This window comes from Piliocolobus tephrosceles, chromosome 17, assembly GCF_002776525.5.
Source record: "Piliocolobus tephrosceles isolate RC106 chromosome 17, ASM277652v3, whole genome shotgun sequence".
In the NCBI taxonomy this organism is placed as follows: Eukaryota; Metazoa; Chordata; class Mammalia; order Primates; family Cercopithecidae; genus Piliocolobus; species Piliocolobus tephrosceles.
The window spans coordinates 266,152-292,842 of NC_045450.1; the positions used below are offsets into that span (position 1 = coordinate 266,152).

Genomic DNA, 26,691 nt, shown 5'->3' on the forward strand with positions numbered 1-26,691 from the left:
ACTCGGAGGACGCTATTAAAAGCCGGACGCTTCCGGTGGAACGGAGCTGTGGCGGGGCTTGCTGGGATCATGGCGGAGAATCACTGCGAGCTCCTACCGCCGGCCCGGGGCGGCCTCGGGGCGGGGCTGAGTGGCGGCCTGTGCCGTCGCTGCAGCGCGGGGCTCGGCGCCCTGGCCCAGCGCCCCGGCAGCGTGTCCAAGTGGGTCCGGCTCAACGTCGGCGGGACCTACTTCCTCACCACTCGGCAGACGCTGTGCCGGGACCCGAAATCCTTCCTGTACCGATTGTGCCAGGCCGACCCAGACCTGGACTCGGACAAGGTGAGGGCCGCGCAGGCCAGCCCGGAAGGTCCTGGCCGTCCCGGCCTGCGGCTACCGCACACGTCCTGCTTCGTGCGGAGGAGACCTCAGCGGGAGCGGGCGACTCTCCTCCGGCTTCGAGCCCCGCGATCCCTTGTCACCAGCTCGTCCCCAGCTTTCCCCGACCCCCTACTCTGGGAGGGGAGGACGAGGATGGCGCCCTGGAGTCCACTGCCTTGGAGGATCCTGAGTCGCTTCACCCTGGGGTGTCTCTTCCTCGCCCTCTTTGCTTTTCGGTGGAGGAGGCTTCCCAGACCCTGGACTTTGCTGTGATTCTACTTTCTTTTTCTCAGTAGGTTATTTTGCCCAGGGTGTGTGAACGCCTTCTCTTCTCTGTCCCAGGGTACTTGCTGGCTCTGGAAACAGAACCCTTGCGCTGGTCTGTGCTTTCACATTCTGGACGTTTGAATTAACGCTAGCTCGGGGGTTGACGTGGGCGGCCCTTTTATTCCCGGTGACTTGCATTTAGAGAGTTGGCGCTCCATCCTCTCCATCCACAGCACGTATCACCCACTCAGCACCTCTTAGAAGATGCGTCCGTAGTGTATAGTATGATTTTTCGAAGGGAATTTTGCTCATGTTAAGGTTTGCTTTAGGGTTGCCCAGGAAGAGCCAGGTAGGGAATCTTTCAGTCTGCTTTCTAATTAGCTTAGTTTTCTCACTGTCTTCGCAAACAGACAGGAATTTCCAGGTTAGTTTGCAGCTTGTCTTTCATCAAGCGAAATGCTCATGCTGTTGGGCAGATGGTAATAGAAACCTTTTATTACCTTTATTAAGAGTTGTGAAGCCGAGGAAGAGTGTCTTGGGAGTAGTGCAGGATTGAAACTTAGAAAAAAAGCCTGTTTGAAGAAGTTGTTACCTGTTTATTCAAGGCAGTTGACAAGCCTTACACTAACTTTGCTGGGTCTGTCAGTTGAGCTTACATGATTGCACTTGGCTTTGTGCCGTGGCGACCAACATTTGCCATGCATGAGGCTTCCCAGAAAGGCTCGGATCCCTCTTCAAGTTTGAGAAGCCTGACTGAGACCATTCTCATCTTGGCATGACCATGATCAGGAAAAGAGAATCTGGGGTTACTGCTAAGGCCGCCTTGCGGGTCTTAGAGATGAGGGTTTGAGATGCCAACACTCCTGTCTCTCCCCACAACTTCCAACTGTTTCCATTGCTCATGTGACCAAGCCCCCTCCTCAGAGAATGGACTCCCAGGAAATGACAGTATAGGCTTTTGTTACCTGTGATTTTCCTTTTATAAGTGTGGGTGTATGTTTTACTGTTTGGTTTTTCTTTTTAAATAGCAGGGCTTAGTGGTCACTCCCTTGCCTTTCTACTCAAGCATTCCTGGTTTGTATGTGAAATTAGATTTTAAATTGCTCTTGTCTGTTGGGTTCTTTGAGGCAATGTCTGTCTATTCAGCACTGGAGCACTTCACTCAGAGCTGATTAACTTTAGCACAGTTAAGGTGGTTCATCCCTTTATTTTACAGTTCCTTAAGATTTTGTTAAAAATTATAGGCTGGGCTCGGTGGCTCACACCTGTAATCTCAACAGTTTGGGAGGCCGAGGCAGGTGGATCTCATTGGAAACCAGCCTGGCCAATATGGTGACGCCCTGTCTCTAGTCAAAATACAAAAAATGAGCCGGGCGTGGTGGCGCATGCCTGTAGTCCCAGCTACTCCGGAGGCTGAGGCAGAAGAATCGCTTGAACCCGGAAGGCAGAGGTTGCAGTGAGTCAAGATCACACCACTGCACTGCAGCTTGGACGATAGAGCAAGATTCCGTCTCAAAAAAAAAAATGCTTTACTGTAGGAATCAATTATTTGGGGGAGGAGTAATTAATCTTTCCGAATATATCTGTGTTATACTTGCTCTTTTCATCATCCTCCATTTAACCAGGTTTGATTTCCAAATGGTAAAACTGAAACTCAGAACATGAAGGTAAAGTAGCAGTACAGTCTCTGTCTCATAAAATAGTTGGAGTAGGGGCCGGGCATGGTGGCTCACACCTGTAATCCCAGCACTTTGGGAGGCCGAGGCGTGTGGATCACCAGAGGTCAGGAGTTTCAGACCAGCCTGGCCAACATGACGAAACCCTGCCTCTACTAAAAATACAAAAAAATTAGCTGGGAGTGGTGACGCGTGCCTGTAGTCCCAGCTACTCGGGAAGCTGAGGCAGGACTATCGCTTGAACTGAGAGGTGGAGGTTGCATTGAGCTGAGGTTGCGCCACTGCACTCCACTATGGGTGATAGAGTGAGACTGTCTCAAAAAATAATAATAATTAAATAAACAATAATTGTAGTGAAGAAGGTTAGTTTTAGTGACAGATAATTTGCCAGAAGTGTAGTGCTAATTCATATTAGTCCCAATACTAAAGTGTTTTTCGTCAAATGAGGAAATGTGTAAAATGCTTCATCTTAGTTTTTGTCTCCTGTGGCTCTGATGAAAGAATGTCCCAGGAGATTGCTCCTAATTAAATCCTGAGTGAGGAATCCGAGGAGGAGGGGAAGGGGTGTCAGGAGTGGGAGGCCATTAATTAATTACACGATAGAAGACAAACAGGATGTTGCTTCACCTGTAAAGATCTCCAAGCTCTGACCTCCGACTTGACATTCATGAAAGAATATTCCTAGAGTTGGACTTAAGCATGGATCTGGTGGAAGAGTCCCTGCCTGGATTATTGGACTAGTGTGGAGTGAGCACCTGGGCTTGCAGAATGTGGGGGTCTGGAGAGGAGCTGGATGGCGAGATTTAAGGGGGAGGATTCCCAAGAAACCATAGAAGCTGTGGGTGCCTGAGAGGTTGGGAGAGCACCCTGCTAAAGCATCCTATCTGGTAGGGAGGGGAGCTCTTGACAGACGGGTTGTTGGGGAGGGTGGTGAAAGCCACACACATCAAGGGGCTGACCTGCTTGCCCTCTGGCCCCACATCTAAGCTTCTGGGCTGTGACTGCCCCCAACCAAGTCCTCAGAGCCCAGCTTGGGACCCACCACCCGCCATACTCCATGCTCCCAAGCCCTTACTCTGCTGTCCCAAGGGCCCACGGCTGCCACGAAGTTCTCTTTCTAGACAGCCCGGTGGGAATTCTCACTTCCTCCTGGGACTTCCCCCAGCAGGACTGTGGCTATGTTGTGCATTTCAGCATCTGCTCATCTGCTGCTCTGTCATGTTTCTCTTCCATGGTGTCTTTAAGGGCAGGCCAGGTGGAATGTGGCTTCCCAAAGACTCGATTCATTTGGGTTAGGTCTCTTGTACTGCACAATCCCTGGCCCGTAGGCGTTATTGAAAACAAAGTCGAGTTTGTTGTTTCCAGCTAAACCAGCCCCTGCCTTAGTGTGGAGATACTTCAGGAGTTAAAAGGAAACAGGAAACATTACTGCTTTATGGTTGGAAACCGCTCAGACAGAGGAGGATTTGGGGAGGCTTCGGTTCCTGCAGCTGAGGCGGCCCTGGAGAAAACGGCACGTGAACGTTTGCCCTTTGAACAGGGCCAGTGTCCCGGCTTGAGGGTTGCACATGAGGTGGCATCAGATGGGTCTTTGAGGGGTGGGGCAGTCAGGGTGCCTCTAACAGCGTACTTGGTGTTGGCAAGACCTCGGGGGTGGAAAGTTATGAAAGGAATTGTTCAGACAGGGCTCAGTGATGCGGTGTGGGCTGGAGTACCGTCTTTGAAGCCGCTTGGCAAGAGAAGTGGGGATCACGTCGAGTGGGGATGGCAGATGATGTTCTGTGTAGCCAGCACTGGTGAGAGCTGCGGCGGCCTCAGTGTGAGGCCGTGAGTGGGTGTGTGCGACGGTGATGGACTTGGTTTCACACTTCAGTTGAGGATGTGGCTCTGAGCATGTTCTTTGCTCTGACCACAAGTCGTCATCTATTCTGGACGTGAGCGATGGTCCCCGCGGTGCTGGGGGCTCCCGGCTCCTTCCCCACTGCAGCAGGTGCTGGTCCTCAGCAAACCTGTGCTCACCTCTTTATCAGGTGCCTCATTTGAAGCCCTTTAGACCTTAGGCCACGAGTCAGTGCCATAAATTCCTGAGAAAAGGACTCGCCTCTGGTGATGAAATGGAACATTTCTGATGGGTTCAGTCCTAGCTAGGAAGAATGAAAGAAAACACTTTTGAGCCTTTCTGAGAAGAGCTTGTTTCGGGGCACCTGACACGGGCCCGCGGTCTTCGGCCTTCTCCCCTGCAGACCTCTGCGGGTGGCTGGGAGGAAATGCTGTCGCCACCTGGGCAGTTCCTCTTTCTGGCCCTGCAGGTGCAGCCTTCAGTGGCTGTCGTCCAGCAGGGCAGTGACTAGTCTTGGTGTAGCGGGAGTCAGGAAACTAGCCCACCCGCCTGTTTTTGCAAGTAAAGTTTTACAGGAATGCAGAGATGCCCGTTTGCTTACGGATTGTGTGTGGCCGTTTTTGCTCTGAAAGGTCAAGGTGGAGTGAGGTGTAAAGCCTCGCCAGGGCTGGTCCCCGGTCAGAGAAGAGAGCAGTGGCTGTGATGGGGGCACCTGCTGCCTAGTCTCTCCCCAGCCCTGTCGTTAGCCACCAGGCATCCCAAGGACTCCTTTTCAGACTCTCGTAGGCACTTTGGTTCTTTGAGCAGATCCCCCCTCCACACCCCAGGTCAGCAGTCCCCAGGCATGGTCTTCCAAGTCTGGGGAAGAACCTGCCTGCGTGGCACCATGGGAGGGGTCCTCGTAGCAACAAGGCCAGCAAGCCACCTCTCTCCCAGGATGTGCTTGTTCTCCCTGGGCGTCAACTGGGCAGCTCTCCCTGGACTGCAGAGCACCTAGAACCTTCTGGCCTGGGGTTGGTGTGATGGAGCATCTTCCTTGGAGTTGGTGAGCCTGGGTTGGACTCTGCCCACCCCGGGCTTGCCTTGTGACTTGGGGTGATTTCGTGTCCCTGTGAGCTGTAGTTTCTTCCCCTGTAAAGTATGGGTGACGTCCTCTCCTGAAGATGACAAATGTGGTGCCCCTGCCCCGTACCTGGTGCCAGGGCAGTGCAGTCAGGAGAGGCTGTGCCTGGCAATCTTCATTTCATGCTTATACTTGGTTTTTATTTTTAAATATTTATTTATGTATTTATTTGAGATGGAGTCTCGCTCTGTTCCCCAGGCTGGGGTGATTTCGGCTCACGGCAACCTCTGCCTCCCAGGTTCAAGCAATTCTCCTGCCCCAGCCTCCCAAGCGCTGGGATTATAGGCACGAGCCACCAGCCACCATGTCGGGCTGATTTTTGTATATTCAGTAGAGATGGGGTTTTGCCATGTTGGCCGGGCTGATCTCGAACTCCTGACCTCGGGTCATCTGCCCACCTCGGCCTCCCAAAGTGCTGAAATTACAAATGTGAGTGTACTTTGCTTTTAGAAAGAGTATGCCAAGAACGCTTTTCCCTTCCTGCAGCTGCACTTAATTTCTTTTTCTTTCTTTTTTTTTTTTTTTTTGGAGACGGAGTCTCGCTCTGTCGCCCAGGCTGAAGTGCAGTGGTGTGATCTCGGCTCACTGCAAGCTCCGCCTCCTGGGTTCACACCATTCTCCTGTCTCAGCCTCCTGAGTAGCTGGGACTACAGGCACCTGCCACCACGCCCGGCTAATTTTTTTGTATTTTTAGTAGAGACGGGGTTTCACCGTGTTAGCCAGGATGGTCTCGATTTCCTGACCTCATGATCCGCCTGCCTCAGCCTCCCAAAGTGCTGGGATTACAGGCGTGAGCCACTGCACACAGCCAGCCGCATTTAATTTCTGTTAATATCCACCTCTGGCCATAGTCAGCCCTGTCAGCTTTTGGTGATGCGCCGGAGGCCACTGAAGGCAGTGTGTGTTGTCAGAAATGCCTCTCCCCACCAGTGCCCCTGCTGCCACCCAGAGCTCTGGTTGACCCTAGCAGGACAGGCCCCCACAGGGTGTGTCTCCACCTCTGGGTGCTGGACCCTGTGCTGCGGGAAGGGCAGGGCTTCCTGGGCAGTCCCCGAGTTTACTTGCAAGAAACCTGAGACCCCTGCTCCTGAGAGGGCTCCAGTTCCTGCTGAGCAGAGCAGGACCCTGCAGGACCTCAGCTTGGCAAGACCCCCCCGTGGTGCACCTGAAGCATGTTTCTTCCCAGAGAAGAAACACGCTGGACCTGGTGTGAGGGGCCAGGTCGTGAGTCCACACACGTCTGCTTCTCACCAAGGCTTGAGTCATGCGTGGGGCACGGACCTCCCAAATTCCAGTTTCTGTGCTGGGTGAGGCCCAGAAGCAATGGAAGGGAGAGGTGGTGGGGAGGCAGCAGGCCTGGCGACCAGGATGCAGGGGCCCCACCCTGCTCTCCCAATCTGGGTGCCTTGGACAAGTCTCCTTGCTCTCTGGCCTTAGTTTCCCCATTAGTAATTGGTGACATCAAAGACCTCTCGTGGGCCAAAGATACGACACATCTGCATAAAACAAAACAGAAGAGAGAGTAGAGGTGAAGGTTTTGTGTGCGAGATTGGATAATTTCAGAGTAAAAACTAAGTATTTCTAATTAGGTTGATTGCGGATGTTGGTGCACAGAAAATTCTATGCCTTCGCGTCTAGATTTCTGTGGGGCAATTTGGCAGAGTTGGCTCAGGGCACCTCCCCCTCTTGATTTCGTCCCCTCTGGTGGCACGTGTCTCCAAGCGTCGGGAGTGACTGAGAGCCGCAGGGCTGACCGAGCCTCTGTGTGGAGCTGCGGAGCTGCGGGAGCTGCGAGAGGGGCGGGCGGCAGCAGGGTTATGTTCCGTTTAGAATCTGGCGTGAGAGCCTGGCAGTCTCCACCCTCATTCCTCACTGCCGTTTTTTTTTTTTTTTTTTTTTTTTTGAGACGGAGCCTCACAGTATCGTCCACGCTGGAGTGCAATGCACAATGTCGCCTCACTGCAGTGGGGCTCTCGGGTTCAAGCGATTCTCCTGCCTCAGCCTCCCTAGTAGCTGGGATTACAGGCACCCTCTACCATGCCCGGCTAATTTTTGTATTTTTAGTAGAGACAGGGTTTCGCCATGTTGGTCAGGCTCGTGTTGAACTCCTGATCTCAGGTAATTCGCCTGCCTTGGCCTCCCCGAGTTCTGGGATTACAGGCGTAAGCCACCATTCCCAGCCCTCCACTGCCATTTTCAAGGCTGCTGGTTGCATTAGGGACATGTGCCTGAGAGGCTGGGGGACCCCCACGTTGCCCCTGCTGCTTTGCTGGGCCACAGCATGGATGTTGGAGCGCTGCAGCCGGAGTCTGGTGAGATGAACAGAGTGGCCCGGCTTGTAACCCGACTACTCCGAGCGCTGCTTTCCTGACCAGATGACCATCTGCAGCTGCCCTGTGGACTTGGGGAGTGGGCAAGCAGTTAGCTCTGTTCGCGGGGTCTTTTCTCCATCTCCCAGGGCTGTGTGCGCCCTGGCTCGGCGCTGCCTCCCATGTGCTCCCGTGTGCAGGGTCACTCTCTCCTCTGGTTTGGAAGCTGCCCTGCCTGGCCTATGGCCCGTGGCTCTGGCTGAAAGCTGGGATCCCTGGAGATGGGTGGCTCAGCCCAGCCTGCTGGGCCCACTCAATGCCATCTTGGGCCTGGCCACAAGTAGGTCAGATGCCAATTCAGTGAGACGCGGAGAAGATGAGGGAAATGACTTGTCAAGAAAACAGTCTTAATTATGGCTCTTTTACAAAAAAAACACCATGAATTTTCCCGAGAATCAAGTGCAGCCTGTGCTGGTTGTGTCAGCCATGGAAGGCACGGGAAAGCCAGGAAGAAGAGCACCCCCACGCGCGGCCCGCGGCATCTCACTGGCTTCCTGGTCGCCTTTCCTCATCCCGGTCTTAGAGGCATGACCAGGCTGGGGCATCTTTCCTTCCTTGCGTTGTGGGGGCTTGGGCAGGCACTGCTGCCGGCCTTATGGGCAGCACAGGGGCCCTGCCTAGGTTGGCCCAGGCGCTGTTCTAAACCTCCCCAAGGTGACCTTGCTGCCTTTGTCTCCGGGAGCCTAGGAGTATATCCTGAATTTTGTATGATTTTGTGTTTCCCATTTTCCCGTGTTCCTTAATTTTTTGTTGTTTCTGCATCAGGGTGGAGGCTACCGAGCCGCATCCCTAACACCGGCAGTGAGCTGCCAAGGCCCTTGCACATGGGCTGGGCCCTGTCGGGGTCTGGGCTGGTGCCACGAGTAGCCCCCGCATGCACTAGGCCTATCTGGAGCACGTGACTCACTCGAGCGGGAGCACCAAGACCTTGCCTACATGTGTGGAAGCGAGTCAGGCCACAGCAAGACCTGAACCCTGGTGGGATTTGGAGGTCCTGGTTTAAGACCCTGGCACTTCCTGTGGATGTGGAAATCTCCCATTGAAAGAACTCAAAGAGCGCAGTGGTGAGAGCAGCACCTCCACACGCCACTGCCTCCCTGCCCTGGCGCGGATGTCCCTGACCTTCCCCTCTGCCCAGACAGGGCCTGTTTCTCAAGGAACTGCACCAGTTAGAAGGAACCCACGGGAAGAAATGGCCAGAGAGCTATGAGGCCAGCCACAGAGGAGCCAATTTTGGATTTTCCCCCCTAGGGTTCAGCCTGCTGCTCACCCTTCAGCCTCTGGTGCCCCACGGCTCAGCTGGGTTCTAGGGTCTACGTGGTCTCAGGGCAGGCCATGCAGGGCTCTGCAGTGTCACTCTGGGAGAGGGGCTGTGGGGGCAGCTGCAGGACCGGTGTGCCGAGTCCACGGAGTCTGGATGTGTCCTACGTGGGCCCAGAGGTTGTGGGACTCAGATAATGGAGCCATGTGGGAGGAGTGTAGTGTGGTGGGGGCCACATATGAAGCCCACTGTCCTGGAGGCACCAGGGCGGCGGCGGGGGTGCAGAGCGGCCGGCAGCCTCCCGAATGGCAGGTTCTTGGTAGATGCAGCTGGGGTTCTCTCTGCCCCTCTGCCCTGCAGCCTTGGCTCCCCGCGAGGTTGGCAACAAGCATCTGGACTCCTGGAAGTCTCCCAGGGGCTATTCCTTTCAAGGCTCTTCCTCACTGGATGCAGGTGGGGTCCCCGCGGTGCCCAGCCTCCCCTGCCCTTGATGGCTGGGTATTTTGCACCCAGGCGCTGGCCCCGGAGCACAAGGACGGGCTGGAGCCAGGGGCTGCAGGGAAAGCACGTCAGGAAGATTCCTGGGGCTTGCGGTTCCCACACAGGTGCGTCCAGGGACTTCCTGGTCCCTCTGTGGGGAGTCTGGACCCCAGAGACTGAGGCGGGCTGGGTAGAGCCCCCATGGCCAGAGCCCTCACTGCCGGAGGGCCTCTCTTCAGGCACCCTGAAACGCTGCCATGGCTCCAGCTGGTGAACTTGGCCTTGCAAAGCTCCACGTCCCCATGTCTGGATATGCCCAACCCTGCTGTTATGGTATCTTTAGGGTGTCGCTTTTCTGGCCAGCAGCACCTTTGTTCAAGTTCTTGTTCTGTGTCCAGGAAGAATGAGGTAGCAGACAAGTGGAGGGTGAGCATGGCGAAGAGAAGATTGACCAAGTGTTAGGACAGCGCAGAGGAGACGGCGGGGGCAGCTCCTCTCCGTAGGCAGGTCGGCTCATTCCGTTTGCACCTCAGCAGAGGCGGCCCTGGACTGGCCGGCTTCTCTCCACGAGCAGGTGCCCATTGACTTCCCAGCTCTCAGCAGAGAAAGTAGCTTCTCTCTGTAGCTGGTCTTCCAGTTGCCATTTGTCTCTGTCCTCCTCGTCCTCTGCCCTGCTCTGGCTGAGCCCAGGGCTCTTACGGACCCCAGAGGGAAGGAAGTGCATGCTAATTGGTTCATGGGCAGGCCCAGAGAACGCACCACAGGTCCCCACACTGGTCCGTAGGATTGGCAGCCTGGCCCCAGCCTTCATGCCCTCCCTGGCCTGAAGGTGGGGCCTTACCAGGGACCTGCCCCCTTCTGCCCAGGAATCTGCCTCCTGCTGCTGTTCATGGCGCCTGGGCTTGGCCCCAACTTTGCTCCAAGATCGGAGCAGGCACCACCAACAGGAATAAGCCAGGCAGTGGGATCCCACTGGCACTTCCGAGCCTGCAAGGGCAGAGGGGCCTTCCTGGGCCCCCAAGAGTGCAGGGATGCCTAAGGCTGTGGTTTGGGCAGCTGCAGCTGTGGCCTGCCTGCTCCATGGAGCAGGAGGCCCGGGTCTGCAGCCATAGTTTGGGTGGGGCAAACCCCAGGGACACAGCCCCAGGCAGCCCCACACAGATCCTCCTCCCGAGGCCCAGGAACCTGACACCTTCAGTGGGGTGGGTGCAATGGCTGTGCCACTGGCCAGGTCCTCAAAGCAGGTGCCACTCTCATTACCCGCCCTAGGCCCCCAAAGAAGCACAGCCCCAGCTCTGCATCGGGGCCCCTCTCTACCCAACCATGCTGCTCACCTGCCATGCTGAGGGAAGCGGGCTGTGGTGTGGGAAGCAGGGTCTGTTCGCCTACTCCCTGTTCTCTCCCTGCCGCAGCAGGTATCACGTGATGGCAGCAGCTGCACCAGTTGGCCTACTGCTGGCATCACTGCACTGGGCCAGGTGTGGCCAGACTGAGGTCAGGGGTTCCTTCAAAGCATCAGCCACAAAAGCTGCCTCCTACAGGGGATATTTAATGGAAAAGTCAGCCCCGCCCAGTGGCACGAGTTGCCAAGACACAGTGGCCTGCCCCCGCCTGCCCGTCTCGAGGCCGAGCCCAGTGCGAGCACGCCCAGTGCCCTGCCAGCTCCTTGGATCTGTCTGTGTTCCTCTGTCCTTCCATGCGGTTTCCACCAATGGCCGTCTCCACCCCGCCCTCCTTCCAGCCTTCATCCTTCCAGTTGCAGGGCTGGGGCTGCCTCGTGTGTCTGGGGGCACCCAGCATGCTTCCTTCTCCTCTTGCACCAGCCCAGGGGCTGAGAAGTGCACGGTGGGTTGTCCTGGCCTAGAGGTCACGGCTCAGTGCCCAGGTCCTGCCACAGGCTGGGTGCCCTGGCACTCATGGTGGCCCTGAGCTACATGAGCTGGTCTCCTCCACATTTTGCTCATAAAGAAACAGGCCTGGGGTGGCCTGGCCTTGAGCCTGCAGTCTGACCACTGAGGCCAGGCCTGGAGGCCTCCATGGCTGAGAGGGGGGCTTTCTGGGGTTGTCCTGGGCAGAGGCGAGCCTCCCCACACTATCTGATCTTTCCTGACCTCCCACCAGCAGTCTGTCGAGGGAGCACTGAGCCATGAATGATTCCTGAGCTGAGTGGTGTGCGGATGTCACGCGGCCACCATTCTCTCTGTATGGGGGTGGGGTGGGGAGGAACCCTGGACTCGGGTGGCAGCACTGGCCACCTTGCCAGACCTGGACCCCTTTGTGGGAAGTGGGGGCCATTTTTTACCAGTTGGGCAGGACCACCTAGTGTCCTCTTCCCAGGAGCTGGCCTGTGGCCCTGGCCCTTGCTTGAGAGCTGTGGAGTCTGGAGGGTTGGGGAAAGGCAGGGACAAGCCCAGGAGGCAGGGCCTGTGGGGTGGGCAGCTCTGGCTTGAGTGTTCTTGGGGAGGGTGGAGGAGGAGGATGGGGTCAGGTCTGTGTGGAGTTGAGGTCAACTTAAGGAGGAGTAGGGGGGCCATTGAGGCTCCGGGTCCAGCACCCCCATTCCCGGAGCCCTAATTGATTTTAGCCGCAAAACTCAGTTTCGTTCCTCTGATCTAAGAGCAGGTTTTTACAGGTTTGCAGTGGTGGACTTTGGGGAAAATCTCTTGAAACCATTAGGTCTTAGCACCCAAATGGCAGAATTTGTCCATGGATGAAAATAGGGTCCTAGCGCGGCCCTGTGCTTTGTGGTGGAGACACCTTCGGCCTCCCCGTATCGCCGAACTTGGCATTCTCGTGGCCAGCACCTGCCCAAGGCCCCACGGGAGCCCCTCTGGGAAGGGGGCTGCTCCTGCCCTGACTGGGGTGTGGGGTGGCTTCTCGCCGGTGCTTGGCCCTGGGCCTTGCCTGGGAGGCGGCCCGGGTTTCTGAACGGAGGTCTCAGCTCCCCGCCCTCCGGGGCACCCGCAGGCACCAGCCCCTGTGGGAGTGGCTCACAGGTGGGAGCAGGACTGGGGGAGGCAGGAGCTGCCCCAGCAGAGCCACACCGAAGGTCTGAGTCCGTGTGGAAGATGGGCCGTGCCGGCTTCGCAGTCCCCCCGTCAGATGTGTGGCCGACAAGCAGGCCTGGGTCTGGATGAGGTGACGGAACCTGCCTCTTCTGTCTCCCCAACGGGGACTGCCTGGGGCGCTTGGGCGCCCGTCCTGTGCTCACAGCCGGGCCACTGGGCCTCTTGTGCTTGGTGGAAGGAGCTGCCAGGTGTGATGTGTGGGGCACCCTGGGCCTCAGAGGGCGTCTGCCCACATTGAGGTGACCGTGGTAGCAGCAGGGGCAGTGCCTCTCAGGGGCCCCCCACCCAGGTGCGTGAGGACACCTTCCGAGGGGTCTGTTTGTCAACATCTCGGCCTCCGTGAGCACTGAGCCGGGGCGAGGGCTGTGTGTGGCGAGTGATGATCTCGGGGAAAGCCCCGGATGCTGTTGAGTGCAGGTCACTGTGGGCCTCCCCGCTGCTGGCTCGGGGCCTCCTGGCAGCTGCGCCTGCTGCAAGGTGCCCTCTCCACCCCTGGCAGGGAGCCCCTGTCACCCTGACCCCCAGTCCTGGATGTCGGCCGGGGAGGACCTGGACACAAGGAGGGCAGGCCCAGGCTGGTGGCCATCGGGGGTGTCCTTCAGAGGCTGAGCCCTAGGCCCCTGCCCTGCCCGCGAGGGCATCCCAGGGAGAGGGTCTGGCTGAGGTTGTCGTGTGTGTTTTCCTAGAGGTCTTGCAGTTGTGAGGACAGAGGTCCAGAGCACAGTGGCCTCACCTTGGAGTACATAGAGCCAGGCTGTCTCCATATGGAGAGACTTAATTAAACTCACTTAGACCTGGGATGGTGGCTGGTCAGGGTTAGGCTGTAGGCGGCAGGACGTGGCCACACCGTCAGGGGTTTCCCGAGATGCCGCAGGCTCAGGTCTGCTGGGGAGAGGCCTGGGTTACCTGCTGCCTCTGAAGCCTCCTGATGTGACCGGGCCTTGGTGGACCTGCAGGAACTGTCGGCTTCTCATGGAGGACTCACCATGCTCTGCTCTCTTTAGGACGAAACAGGTGCCTATTTAATCGACAGAGACCCCACCTATTTTGGGCCCGTGCTGAACTACCTGAGACATGGCAAGCTGGTGATTAACAAAGACCTCGCAGAGGAAGGTAAGCCGACTTTTGAGCACAGGTACCTTAGCTTTGGGGGCAAGGGCCCGACGAAGGTGCCACGGGCTCCACTTAAGAAGCAGATGCCTGCAGCCTGGGCCCCCAGGGAGGAACAGCCCTGTACTCTGAAGCTGGGGCCTACGTTCTGGTGCTGAGGCCATGGGCAGCGGCACAGCTGCCGGACAGGGAGGCCTGGACACCCTGTGGCTGTGGGGTCCTCCCCGGCTGCAGCTCCTTGGAGGGCTCCCTCTGTGCAGGCTCCAGCTGGCGACACAAGGGGGCGAGGGGCTCCTCCCTGCTGTGACTGAGGTGGTCTGAGCAGGTGTGTGAGACACATGCCCGGTGATGCCCACGGGGTGCCTCAGTGCCTGGTTCCCTGGCCTGCTCTCCCTCAAGGACAGCCCAAGGGTAGTATCTCTGTGCCATCACCTGGACTGTGCCTGCTGCTGCCAGCTGCTGTGTTCCATTGAGTGGTGGTGGTGCAGGGACGGCCCCCACACGCGTTGGGCCCAGGCTGGCCTGCCTGTGTGCTGCAGTGCTGGCTTGGCTCAGAACAGCCCGAGGCCTTGCCATGAAGACTGAGGGTTTCTGGGCACCTGCGTGCAGGCGTGGCCCTGCTCCCCGGTGTCCGTGTCTGTGCATCGGTCTGTACTGGGCAGCGTCTCACTCCCTTTTTGCTCTGGGTCTCTGGGCCTCGGCATCTGCCTGCCTCCTCCGAGTTCACGCAGGGCGCAGGGTGACGGGAGCTGTGGCCCAGCCCTGCCCCCGCTCTGAGGCTGTGACCCACGCTGCCCACTCCTGTCTCTTTGGCAGGCAGTGTCTTTCATATGCGCGCTCTCTGGTCGCCTGGGCAGCCCCTTGTGTTCTGCCGTGGAGCCGTTTGAGTCCAGGCTTCACTTTATCTCAATCTGCCGCTAGTGGGATTGGCTCAGAAATGGGTACTAGACAAACCGCCTGGGCTCGCTGGCCTGCCTCCGACGCGGCCACTCGCCCTTGGTGCTGGAGAAGGGGGCTGTGTGAGACTCATTCAGGGCCGGGAAGCCTGTGACTCTGAGGCTCTCGTCCCTATCCTGCGTGGCTCTGTGCTATGTAGGTTGCTGGGTGTTGTCCTGAGCTGCCATGTCCCATGTGTGGGTTCCTCTGAAGTCCACCCATGAGGAAGCCCTGAGGCTGGACCTGTGGAATCTGCTCTTAAGGCTGTTAAGGGAGGTGTGCAGTCCCTAAATGCAGCACATTACGGAGGGCAGTCTGTGGGAAGAGCTGGAAGTGACCCTCTCAGCCAGCCAGTCTTCCCTTTGAATGGGATAAACTGAGGTGCCAGGTGACTGAGACATATGCACAAGGCTGCAGGCCTGAGCCCCACACGACACCCCACCCAGTGGCGTGGCCGTGAGCAGGTTCCCAGCAGGAAGTGTTGGTCTCCAGGCTTGGAGAGAAAATGCCAGATTCCACCCCTTGCATGCCGCGGCTTCAGTTTAGGCATGCGCTGAGCTGCATGTAACCAGCAACTGCATACCTGGTGGGCCACTGGAGGTCGCTCCAGGTTGCCTAGGGTGACCTGAGCTGGAGGTATTTAGTCCACACGTCGGCCCTCTCGCCACGACCCCTCCACCCATCATCCCGGGAACCCCGCAGGGCTAACATGTCTGCAGGAAGCCTGTGAGGATGGGGCCTGAGCAGCTCCCGCTGGCCCGAGCCACAGGTCCTCATTGCAGGGGATTCTTTGGTTTCGTTTGGTTTAGTAAAGACAGTTTATTTTTCTTTATTCCAGGAGTGTTGGAGGAAGCAGAATTTTACAATATCACCTCATTAATAAAACTTGTAAAGGACAAAATTAGAGAACGAGACAGCAAAACATCACAGGTAAGAGAAATAAGTGAGGCTAGAAGCTTTTATGGCTGGTGTGAAGGAACAGCTCCCTCTTACTCCCCCAATCGGCTGCCTCCCACATGAGTCCTGCAGTCTGGGGCTCTCCTGCCCTGAGACTCTTGTCCTCTGTCACCACCCCAGTGCCCGCCAGCTCCGTCTACCAGCCTCGCCCCAGGGTCCCTTGAAGGATCCGTTCAGCCTGCCTGGCCCAGCCTCTGGGAGCCCCCAAAGGATGGTTGTAAGGGAGTTGGGCATGGGAGACGTGTGGAGGGAAGGAGGGCCCCATGAGGGCTGGTCGGGGAGGCCCTGAGGTGGATGGCATCTGGTAGTGAGCGGAGGGTGCCAAGGGCGTGCAGCTAGCATGACTGGAGGGAGACAGCAGAGCGGTCATGTGGATCTGCACAGGCGTCAGAAGGACCTTGGTTTTACTGGGAAGAGGGCCGGGTCGCCACAGACAGACCTCTCACACCTAGCGCAGCCTTTCTACAGCCCGGGGAGCCCAGGTTGTTGGTGGGCTGTGCCCAGTACCTCCTGTGGAGGGGCCACTGCTGGGCCTTGGGCATCAGTCTTGTCCCTGAGAGCTGAGCCCGCCCCTACCCCAGCTTAGCATCCTTGGGAAGGCACTGGGAGTGGGTGTGGGCCACGCTGTGGCTGCAGCTGCCATCGGAAGTCTTGGTCCACTTAGAGCCCTGGGCCCTGTGCAGAGACTCCTAGCCTGGCCGCTCAGGGCCGCTGGCCACCTAGTGACATGCCCAGTTCCCCCTCCTGCTGGAGTTCCCTTGGCACCACTGAGGGATCTGGAGGGGCTCCTTGTCTGTGGGGCAGGAGCTGTGTCCCACGCCCTGGGTCACCTTGTCCAGCCTGCCTTTTTCCCTGTTGTGTGACCGGGCTGTGTGGGTGCTCCCTGCCTCAGTCTACCTGCCCGTATGACGCAGGTGGGTGAGAAATGGTGCAGGTGGGAGAGTCTTTGCAGTCCAGTCTTGCTGTGACACACAGTAGCATCTTACTGTCTTCCAAAAGAAGGCACTCGGTTGTGTGACCTCGAGGCCACTGTGTGCCTTTGTCACTCATACATCCCTGGCATGAGTCACCATCTTAAGGTCAAGGACCAAGGATCTCTGAACCCTTTCTCACTGCTGTGTTTCCATCCAGCCCTGTCTGCAGCTGGAGTCCTCTGTAATGGCTGTGTCTGGGACATGGGGCCGCCCTGCCCACTGGGGAGCAGCTCCATGCAGGCGGGCGGCCCTGGTGGCTCACCACCACTTCCAGGACCACAGCTGTTAGAGGGGCACAGCAAGCGTGCCCGGCAGGTGGGGGATTAGGAGGTGGATGGAGTTTTGGGAAGCAGCTCAGCCTTGGGGAGGCCCGAGTCCAGGCTGCTGCACAAGTTCAGGAGCCTCTTCTGGTAGCCGGGAGTGAGCTTTGTCTGCCACTGGCTCTCAGGGCCCTGCCTGCCAGAGCCTTTCCTGACCAGTGAATTCAGGGCTGCGTGGTTCCTGCTTGCGGAGCAGAAACGGACGCTCTCGTGTCGTCATGTCGAGCCACAGGTGCTCTTGGGATTTCAGGAACATGACTCATTTTATTTTGGAACTTAGAAATAGAAATATTTTTGGAGGCGAACGAGGAAGCAGAAAACAGCAGCTGTTCAGGCCGCGTGTTTTGCTTTTGTGGATGTGCTCAGGGTTGCTTTGGGCCTCGTGCCCTGTGCTGAGAACTGGAGAGTGAACCTCAGCCTCCCTGGGTCACCTGGGCTGGGGCCGCAGGCAGCAGCGGGACATGGGTGGCCCGCCCTTACTTGTGCCCATTGTTCTTGCAGGTGCCTGTGAAGCATGTGTACCGCGTGCTGCAGTGCCAGGAGGAGGAGCTCACGCAGATGGTGTCCACCATGTCTGACGGCTGGAAGTTTGAGCAGGTGAGGGGCCGTGGCCAGGCTGGCGGCAGCCATGCTGCAGCTGACCTTGTACTCACAATGGCTCAGGGCTCAGTGCTCCTGGGAATGCAGACTTCGCTGCTGGTGTCTTCCTGCAGTTCTGGGGGTGCTCACGACAGTGGCCTGCGCCCTGTTTCCACTGGAGGAGCCGTGGGAGTTCGAGTGTGGTGGGCAGAGGTGTCTCAGGCTCTGCCCTGTACCTTTCTCTCCTCCCTGGCCTGCCTCTTCTTCCCAGCGCAGTACTTTCTTCACATCACCTGGCACCTCTGTGTGACCAGGGAATTGGTGTCCCCAGAGCCTCCTGGCCAGCCCACCGCTCAGTGCACGCCCCGGTCCCCCACAGCTCACTCCGGTGAAGCATATGGAGGCCCTGATGCCCTTCCCAGGCTGCCTGTGCTGGAAGGTGCTGCCAGGCCCCCGTGCCTTCTTTCCGCCTGGTTTTGCCAAGCTGTGGTGGGTAGGGTCTGATGGGTCTGTGCAGGGCGTGCCTTCTTCTGCAGCTTCCATGGGAGCCACCTGAGTGCTGCATGGGCCACTCTGCTGTGGCCTTGTGGCTTGTCATCGGGGACCTCAGGACACATGACGCATGGCCTCTGAGCGGGGGACCCTTCCCCACGGCCTGGCTGCCACTGTTCCTGGTGCTAGGCAGACACTGAGGGTGGGGACAGTGACCTTGCCCAGCCCTCCCTGTCCTAAGAGTTTCCTCTGTCACTTGCTTCTGTCTGGGGCAGATTCTGTCCACGACCCAGTGGCCCTGCCAGGTTGTGGGAGTGACAGGCTCAGCCAGTGTCCCTCTGAATGAAAGCTACCTTTTCCTTTGAGTCTTTCAAAATAATCACATTGTAGGGTACTCGGAGCCTCCCCCTTAAAATGTCACTAAAGACATTTGCATCCCACCATCCACCCTGGACCCCTAGGCTGGGGGCCGGGGTGACTGTGGGCCTGTGTGCTGACAGGGCAGCTGACCAGCAGCCTGGGCCTTGCCCTGCACTGGCGGCTGCATGTTTCTCATGCTCTGACCTCACCAGAATCGTGCCAGAGCCTCCCATGGGAACAGAAATCTCCACTGCTGGGTGAGCCCCACCTCCTCGTTGTCAAGGGGCCCTGGGAAGCTGTGTCAGCAGCTCGGGGTCCGTGAACAGGGCTATCCCCATGTGGCACCTGTGCTCTTCTGCAGCTCTCTTGTGACTTTTCTGGCTGGGAGGGAGCGATGTGTCTTGCCCGTAGTGGGCACCTCCCTCCCGGAGCGGCTTCAGGTCTTTGCCCTTAGCGCTTCTGGGTGGATTCCAAACCCATTGCAAAGAACGGGTGTCTTCCCCCTTCCTTGATTATGACCTGCTTGGCACGCTTCATCCCTTGGCGACCCCTTCTCCCAGTTCATGTAGGGAAGCTGCTGGGCTGACCAGCTGCCCCAGCTGTGGGGTGGGACCCTGTGGGGTGCTGGGAGGTGGCCAGACCGGACCTAGGGTCCCCAGTGGTCAGCAGGGGATTGCGAACAAGGCTTGGAAGTGGCTGGTGTGCCTGTGAGGACACAGGGGCTCCGGTGGCCATGGCCATGAGTGCTCCCAGGGGTACCCTTAGCTGCTCGGGCCCATGCCAGCACCCCTGTGGCCGCCTCACTGGGCTGGGTCCACTGTTGCCCACTGGGTCAGCCGCCAGCGGCACAGGAACAGCAGGTAACTGCGGGTTGCTCTCCCGGCCATTGGTCCGACTGTGCAGGTCATAGGGAGGCCAAACTGAGTGCCACCCAGCTGCTTTTTGGCTTGGTGGTGTGCTGCTGGCATGCCTATTGTGATTTGCATATTGCATTTTAATTTTCCCTTTAAAAGCACAGAAGTGCCTACGGGCCCAGGTTAGCCAGCCATGGGCCAGATGCCTGGCCAGAGAGACAGGTTGGCCCTGGACCTGCATGGCCTGGCCTGCCTGGTCACCCGGAGGGAGGCAGGTTGGAGTGGCCCAAGAGTGTGCCCAGCAGGCTGCAGCAGACCTACCCTGGCCGAACTCCTGGGCAGCACAGCTCCTCCAGCGGCTTTCGGTCCAGTCAGCGGGCCCCAGGCTCTTCCCTCCAGGCTGTCAGAGCCACCCTCCACTCCCCTCCTGCTGCCCCTCTCCCTCCACCCCAGCTCAGGGACCCTTCTGCGCCCCCTCCCCCTGGGGCAGTGGCCCCTTTTGTCCCAGCTGGAAGCGCCAAGGAAAGCTCAGGGTCCTCACAGAGGAAGAGCTTGCCCCATGCCATGCCATGGTGTGGGGGTGCCGCATGTGTGCTCGTGCAGGTGTTCTGGGGCTTTGTTTTCCATCCATTTCCTCAAGCGTCAGCAGTCTTTGCTGCGGCTTTCGTGGTGGCAGGCACGTCCTGCGCCTGGGCTGGTCAGCCTGGCTGCGCTCTCTCAGGCTTCAGTGGGCTGCATCTCAGGCTGTGTCTTCCCTTGCAGCTGGTCAGCATCGGCTCCTCTTACAACTATGGGAACGAAGACCAGGCGGAGTTCCTCTGTGTGGTGTCCAAGGAGCTGCACAACACCCCGTACGGTACGGCCAGTGAGCCCAGCGAGAAGGCCAAGGTGAGAGCTGGGACGGCCCCGGCCTAGGGCAGGCTTGGGTGGGAAGGCTCTTGCCCTCTCAGAGCTTCCTCCTTTCCTGCCATTCTCATCAAGCCCCCAGTGTCTGCCCCAGTGGCCTTGCTGACTGGTCGGACACGTGGTCTCCCGTGGGACAGGGTCTCTCAACACAGGCTCCCAGTAAGCCCCTGCGGCCTCCCAGCCTGCATGCAGAGCTGCTCCTGGAAGGGGCCCCTGGGCCTATTGCAGGGTCCGTGCTGTTAGGAATGCCACTGAGGGCTGTGTTTCAGGGGACCCAGGGTCCTCTGTTCCCAGGGCACAGCCTCTGCTGTGTGAGTGAGGACTTGGGACGCTGAGGTCTGGCTGTCATAGGGATCTGGGCCCATCCCTGAGTGCAGGGACGTAGGGGTCCAGTTGTCGTGGTGGGGGTCTGGGCCATCCCTGAGTGCAGGGGTGGACAGCCTGGCTCAGCCACTGTCTAAGCCTCATCTTTGTTGAGAGGAGGGTGTCCTGCAGGCTCTGGGATTCTCAGGCTGCACAGAGTGGGCCCTGTGTGGTACCCAGCCTGGCAGCACTGGTACAGACTCTGCAGGGGCTCAGGCCCTTCTGTTTTCTGTGGGGCAGGCAGCTGGGGTGAAATGCAGGGACCCCTGCCTCATTTGCTTTCAGGTTGGCCCCGTGGCCCTGCCCACAGGTGACCCATTCTGGTGGCATTTCCTCTGGGCACATTCTTAAGGTTGAGGCTCCAAGATGGACAAATGTGACCATCTGAGCAGAATCCGGCCTTGGCCTGGGCCAGCTCCACCTGGCAGGACTCCCGGACCTCAGAGCCAGGTGGTGGCTGGAGAGCCCTTGGCTGGGGTCTGCATGGGTCTGGGAGAGCCTGGGTGGTGGGGCAGGCTCTGTGGGGAGCCAGCCTGGGGTGAAGGCTCGGGGCATTGGCAAAGGGTGTTGACTGGGTGCCATGAGAGGCCAGAACTGGAAGGTTTTTAACTGGTGGCATTAAACCAGGGACACCTGGGCAACTGCAGACTCTTGGCTGGGGGCCTCTGGCCGGCCACCAGCAGCCCAGGACTGTCCCTGTGAGCCTCTCCGAGTCGGCCTTTGGAGGTATGCCCTTGGGAACAGAGGGGCGGGGCCACCAAGCATGTCTCCTGGAGGCCTGTGGCCCGGTCACTGCAGCCTTTCCACCACAGGTGACTGTCCTGGCCCAGAGCCTCCCTTGCTGGCCGCCCGTTGCCCTCTTGCAGTGGGCACAGGGCAGTCCTGCTCCACCACTGTTCCTCGAGGCCGGGGCAGTGTAGGGCTAGGACAGGCCCTGGCTTGCGACAGCCAGGGTGGAAGCTGGGGTTCCACTGCCAGGCTTGGAGATGCTCTTCCATTTGAGTCTCAGGCCTAGGAGGCGACCCCTGGAGCTCAGTCACAGGGAGGCACTTCTCTTCCTCTTGGAGCCGTCGCAGGGCTCTTTTCTAAATGGTTTTATTTTTAGAAGTTTTTTATTTCTGAGCTGAGTTTTTATGACCAAGCTCCCCTGGGCTCCTATCCCTCAGTTGGCTTGGCAGCTGCACAAAGGACACGCTCTGTACTGTGAGGAAGCTCCAGGCGTGACCCCAAATCCATTTGTGGTTGAGAATGTGGCCCTATTTCGTTTTCCAAAAATACCTGCTCTGAAGTGGGGCAGCTGTGGTGGTTTCTTGATGGGGGTGGTGTCAGCAGCGCCCCGGAGGCAGAGCTCAGGCCAGGGCCTCAGGTGGCCGTGGGGAATTGCGGGGGCCACAGCTGGAGGACCGCGATGGGGGCACCTGAGTGTGGCTGGGCTGCACAGGGCCGCATGGTCTGCAGGCCCTCGTCCCTAGTGTCCCTGCAGCATGTGTGGCCTGGTGCTGCTGGGCAGCTGTCCACACTTCAGTCAGCGGTGGCAGGAGCAAGGAGTTGCACTTGTTGCAGGCGAAGGTGGTCCACACATGAGCATACCTGCTTCCCACACCAGCCCCTCAAGAACTTGTTAGAAGGACACGCAGAGCTCACAGAGCGCTTGGACTCGGGGCTGCTGTTTATTCCCAAGGAACAGAGAGAGACAGGTTCAGATCAGCAAGGGCAGGCGCCTGGGCAGAGGCCAGGGTCTCCCCCAGAGTCAAGCAGTGCCCGGGCGGCTGACGAGGGGGTTTTTGATGTTTTGGGGGCTCCATTCCATAGCCACGCTTGATGGGTGGGTCCACTGCCTGCCACCATGGCTGATCCCAGTCTTACCTCCTGTCACCCAGAGCCCCACCCTCTCTCCCGCAGCAGTGGGGCCAATGCAGTGGGGTCCACAGAGCCCAGGCAGCAGAGGCCCTCCTATCAGGCCAAGATCTGCGAGCTAGTGCCGTCTGCCAGGAGTGGGGCCGGAGGCCAGGCACCTCTGGACAGGGTTCAGCCCCTCAGCATGTGGTGGGACAGGACCAGCCCCAGATCACGAGATGCAGCTGCCTCACACAGGGAAGTTTCACCTCTGAGATGTGGTAGAGCCCCTGAGCCTGTGTGTCTCTTTATGGCGTGGCCTCGCTGGAGGGTCACCGGGCGTGGGGGTTTGGGCCCGGGGCAGCCGCCCACCCGCACTGTCCTGACAGCCTATCTTCTCCCCTACTGCACGCTGCACGCCGCCAGAGTGACGACGAAGACGAGGGGCACCCAGGGAGTGGCTCAGATTAAGTGTGAATGTCATGGTGAGCTCCGTGGCCTCCTTGACCCCATGGCCCCAGCTGACCCTTGCTGCAGACCCTCCCTGTGTGTCTGTCTCTGCCCCGTAGTTGACAAGAGCCCTCCACACTCCACACCAGCTGTAGATCCGCAGTAGCACTGTCTGGGGGGCGGTGGGGCTGTTGCTGTGGGGGCAGACGCCCAGGGGCAGTATTGGGGCGTTTGTTGGGATAACTGGAGGGTGCCTGTGTCAGGCCAGGCTGTGAACGTCAGTAGTCGCGAACACAAGAGCCCCTCCTGGAGGCTGAGCAGGGAGTGCCACTCCTGCTGGCAGCCCTAGTGACCTTGTCTGGCTCAGGCCACAGGCTCAGGGCCAAGGGGTCAGGACCAGTGCAGCAGAGAGCAGACCCCGATCTCAGCTGCCAAAGCCCGCGGCATCCCTGCTGCGCTCAAGCCTCCCAGACCAGCGTGTCCTGCAAGCTCCTCAGCCACCCATGCCTGCCTTCCTGTGGGGGTGCCTGGCCATGGGGTACAGTCTCAAGGGCCCCCTGGTTGGTGTCTGCAGTTGGGCCTTCCTGTGGAAGATGGCCTAGGGCGAGAGTGTGTCCAGAAGACGTGGGTCTCACCCCAGGCTCTGTCTAGAGTAGCTAGTGCTGCCCCTGGCCGGTCTTGGGAGGGTGAAGGACAGCACTTTGGCTGCAGGTCTCCAGGGGGGTCTCCTGCCCTCATCAGGAGGGAGCTCTTGGGGCTCCCAGATGCTCGGATGCCACGCTGCTCGTGGCCTGTCCACTGCGCTGCTTAGTTTTACACAGGGCTGGTGGGGGCTTGGGAGCGGCACTGTCTCCCTGAGTCAACTCCAGACATCCCAGTAAACTTGGGTATCACCCTGGCCCAGGGAGGGATGTGCTGGCCTGCGGAACGGGCTCCTCCATGGCACTGGAGAGTGAATGGGAGCCTCGAGCCGGAAGTGGCCCAGGGCACTGAGCCTCGGGTGCACCGTTGGGGGTGGAGTATTGGAGTCAGGCTGAGCAGCTCAGGGGACATGGCCTCCGGGAGCCTTCGGAACAAGCCTGGGGCAGCATGCACCTCTCACCACTGCCCTCTTTCTGGTCAGTGCAGCATGGCAGTGACCTCTGGGACGCCGTGCCCAGCGAGGGCTCGGGCATTGCTGCCCCATCCGGTGTTTCACAGCCCTCACGTGACACATGGAGACAGCCGTTGTGGGCCACGCACAGTGAGGCTGGCTGGCTCCGAAGCTCCCTGCCCGGGAGCGTGGGCTGGTTTCCCCTCCACCTGGTCTCTGGGGCTGCCGTGGCTCATTTTGGGAGCTCAGCTCAGCAGCACTGACCAGCTCCTGAGCCTGTTCTCAGGGGAGCCCAGGCCGACTTGGGGGTGGCCTCGGGGGGTTCCTGGATGCTGGTGAGGAAAGTAGGGAGGGTACCCCGAGGAAGAGTTTTGAGGAAGTCAGAGGGTGGGGAGGGCAGGGGCTGAGGAGCAGTGGACTCTTCAGGGCTGCTGTGGTCCAGATGAGGAGGGGTTCCCACAGCGTGATCTGCACTTGGGGTAGGTCTCTGAGGGCTGGCGGGTGTTCCATGGGGCAGCCGGGAGGGGCCGGCACACGAGGGGGACTGGCCAGGCTGAGGTGCAGGGCTGAGGGCTTGGGCGAGGGGCATCTCCAGGAGGGTCTGGGTGTCTGGGGTAGGGGCTGCAGTGGGCATAGAGGAACGGAGGGAGACACTTAATCGGGGAGCGGGGACTGCTGAGGGACCCACGGGCCGAGTTGTACTTCATGTCTGAAACCCAGGACTGAGTGGGCTGAGAGGGCCAGGAGTCAGCACCTTTGGGTGGGCCTGGGAGGGGCTGCCGTGCACAGTGAGCGCTTCCTGTGTGGGGCCTGGAGATGTGCCGGTCACCCCGGTGAAGGTCCTGGGCCTGCCAGCTGAGTCCCCAAGAGCCTGGCCGGTGCTGCTGGGTTCTCAGGGTCCCCCAAGCTGACCCCAGGCCTGTGGGCTCTGTTCTCTGGAGCAGGCGCCTGGTCAGGGCCACCTCCCTAGCCCAGGGCCCAAGTCCTCATTTTATGCATTTGGTGTTTTTCAGATTTTGCAAGAACGAGGTTCAAGGATGTAAGGGACATAGTATTGACAGCTGAAGAAATGATTTACGTTTTCCCAAGATGTAATGAACTGCCGTGTCCAGGAAGCTTGGCTGTGAGAAGAAACCTGCTTTTGATCATTTTTCTAGAGATCTGGGTGTGAATCCTTTTTTGCCTCTGATGTGGGTGGTGAGAGACGGGCCCAGCTGTCCAAGGCCAGACGTCCCCAGGTGGGGGAAGCGCAGCGGCTGGGTGGGCACTGCCTCTTGGGGGGGCCTCGATCTGGTTTTTCCAAGTGCCACATGGGACTGAGGCAGACGCTCCCAGTCAATCCGCTCAATACTGAAGATGGTGTGAAGGAAGCGTTCTTGGTGCTACACAGTCTGGAAAAGCAGCCTGGGCTTCACTTGCAGGAAGCGGCCGCAGCCGCATCGGTGTCCAGCGCGTCGTGGCCTCTGGTCCAACCGCCAGGCCCTAGTCTCGGTCAGGGAGTCTGCTCTGCCTCCCAGGCGGGATCGCTGGTTTCTCTCAACCTCGCAGAGCTCCTGACAAAGGCGGCTTCTACGTCGTCACTACTTCCCGGTATCATTCCGAGGCTGGGCCTTCTTCTGACACAGGCTCCAACCCCGCCTGACCAAGCCTGGGATAGTCAAGGCTTCTCAATTTGTATTTTCCAGGCGAGAGAACTTTGTACCCCTTTTCCGTGTGGATAGACTCCCCAGTGTTTATACTCTGGAAATGCCCACAGGGCTTGCTGCGTGCAGACTGATCTGTTCTACCCGTTAGCATGAGGTAGCAGTGTCGCCTCGTCCCTCCCACTGCGGGCTCACGGGGAGCTGGCACCTGTCAGTGCCTTGTTGCGCCTGGCATAGAGGTTGAGCTGGAGGCCTGTCCACTGGCTTCTGCAGCTGAAAGTCTGGGTCACGGTGAAAATTCGGGATGTTTACAGAGCATCACAAATGCCTCTCTCTCGCCGTTCTCTCATTTTCTTTGTGTAACTATGCAGCCTTCCCTCTCTTTCTGGGATGTTTGGGACTTCACTCGACCTGCACGGGCTCTGCCCGACATGCCGTGGGAGCTGCTGGGATTCCTCTAGAAACCGCTGCCCGCATGCTTTGAAAACAGACCTTTCTCAGCTGGCTGTGGGGACCTATCAGAGTCTGGGGACCTGGCGTGCAGGGCAGGCTCCAAGCGCTTTGCTTCCGGACCTCAGGCTTCCCAAGGGGCGCTGTGCAGACTGACCACCGGCCTCCCGCCTGCAGGTCAGAGGCTCTGACACTGTCTGGTTTCCAATGCTTCTGGAGACTTCCTGCCTAGGCCTCTTCTTCTTCTTTGCCAGTCACCTGATTAACCAGTTCTCCAGCATTAGGACTTACCTCCTCGTTTTTGTAAGGTCTCTTGTATGTTGTTAAATGTTTGGCTTAAACAATTTATAAAAGCCTTTCTAGAAGGCAGACTTAGCCACGGTCGACCCTGTCCTCTCCAGCAGAGCCCGGGAGGAAGACGGCCGCTGGGGCTCCTGGGCATCCTCTCTGGGGAGCTGCTGGCCGCTTAGCGTTGTTTGACTTTTGACCTTGACATAGTAGACAGGCTTGTGGTTTTTTTAATTTAAAGATATTAAGACTTAATTCACTAAAATTTATTCTAAGGGGATATTTATACTTTTATACTTTTTTAGGTATTGTATTTTATCAGCTTACAGTTTAATGCCTAAGTTTCCCCTGAAAATAGCAAATAAAATTGTGTATTTATGAATGAGCGTAGCAGCTGTTAATGGTCTTAAGATGCAGGGAAATGCCAACCCGGGTCGCTCGGACCAAGGTGCTGCCCCTCCAAGCCGCCCAGCCCCACTGGCTGCCACGGCTCACTCGGGGCTCTGCCTCTCAGTCGATGACCGGGGCAGAGCCGGGCAGTCTATGGGGTGCTAGCTTGGCCAGGGCCACTGGATCAGAGCTGCACAGCCTATCCCTGCACCCTGCTCCACCTGGACACCTCACCTGCCTCCAACA

General features: G+C 58.5%; 1 protein-coding gene across 1 annotated transcript; it reads left to right on the forward strand.

Moving 5' to 3' along the window:
• KCTD5 (potassium channel tetramerization domain containing 5) lies at positions 1–26,437 on the forward strand. Its single transcript, XM_023197991.2, has 6 exons — positions 1–321; positions 13,449–13,557; positions 15,329–15,420; positions 17,243–17,338; positions 19,789–19,914; positions 24,688–26,437. Exons 1-6 carry the CDS (start codon positions 70–72, stop codon positions 24,715–24,717), a joined length of 705 nt encoding a protein of 234 aa, XP_023053759.1. The 5' UTR covers positions 1–69; the 3' UTR covers positions 24,718–26,437.
• Positions 26,438–26,691: the final 254 nt, after the last annotated feature.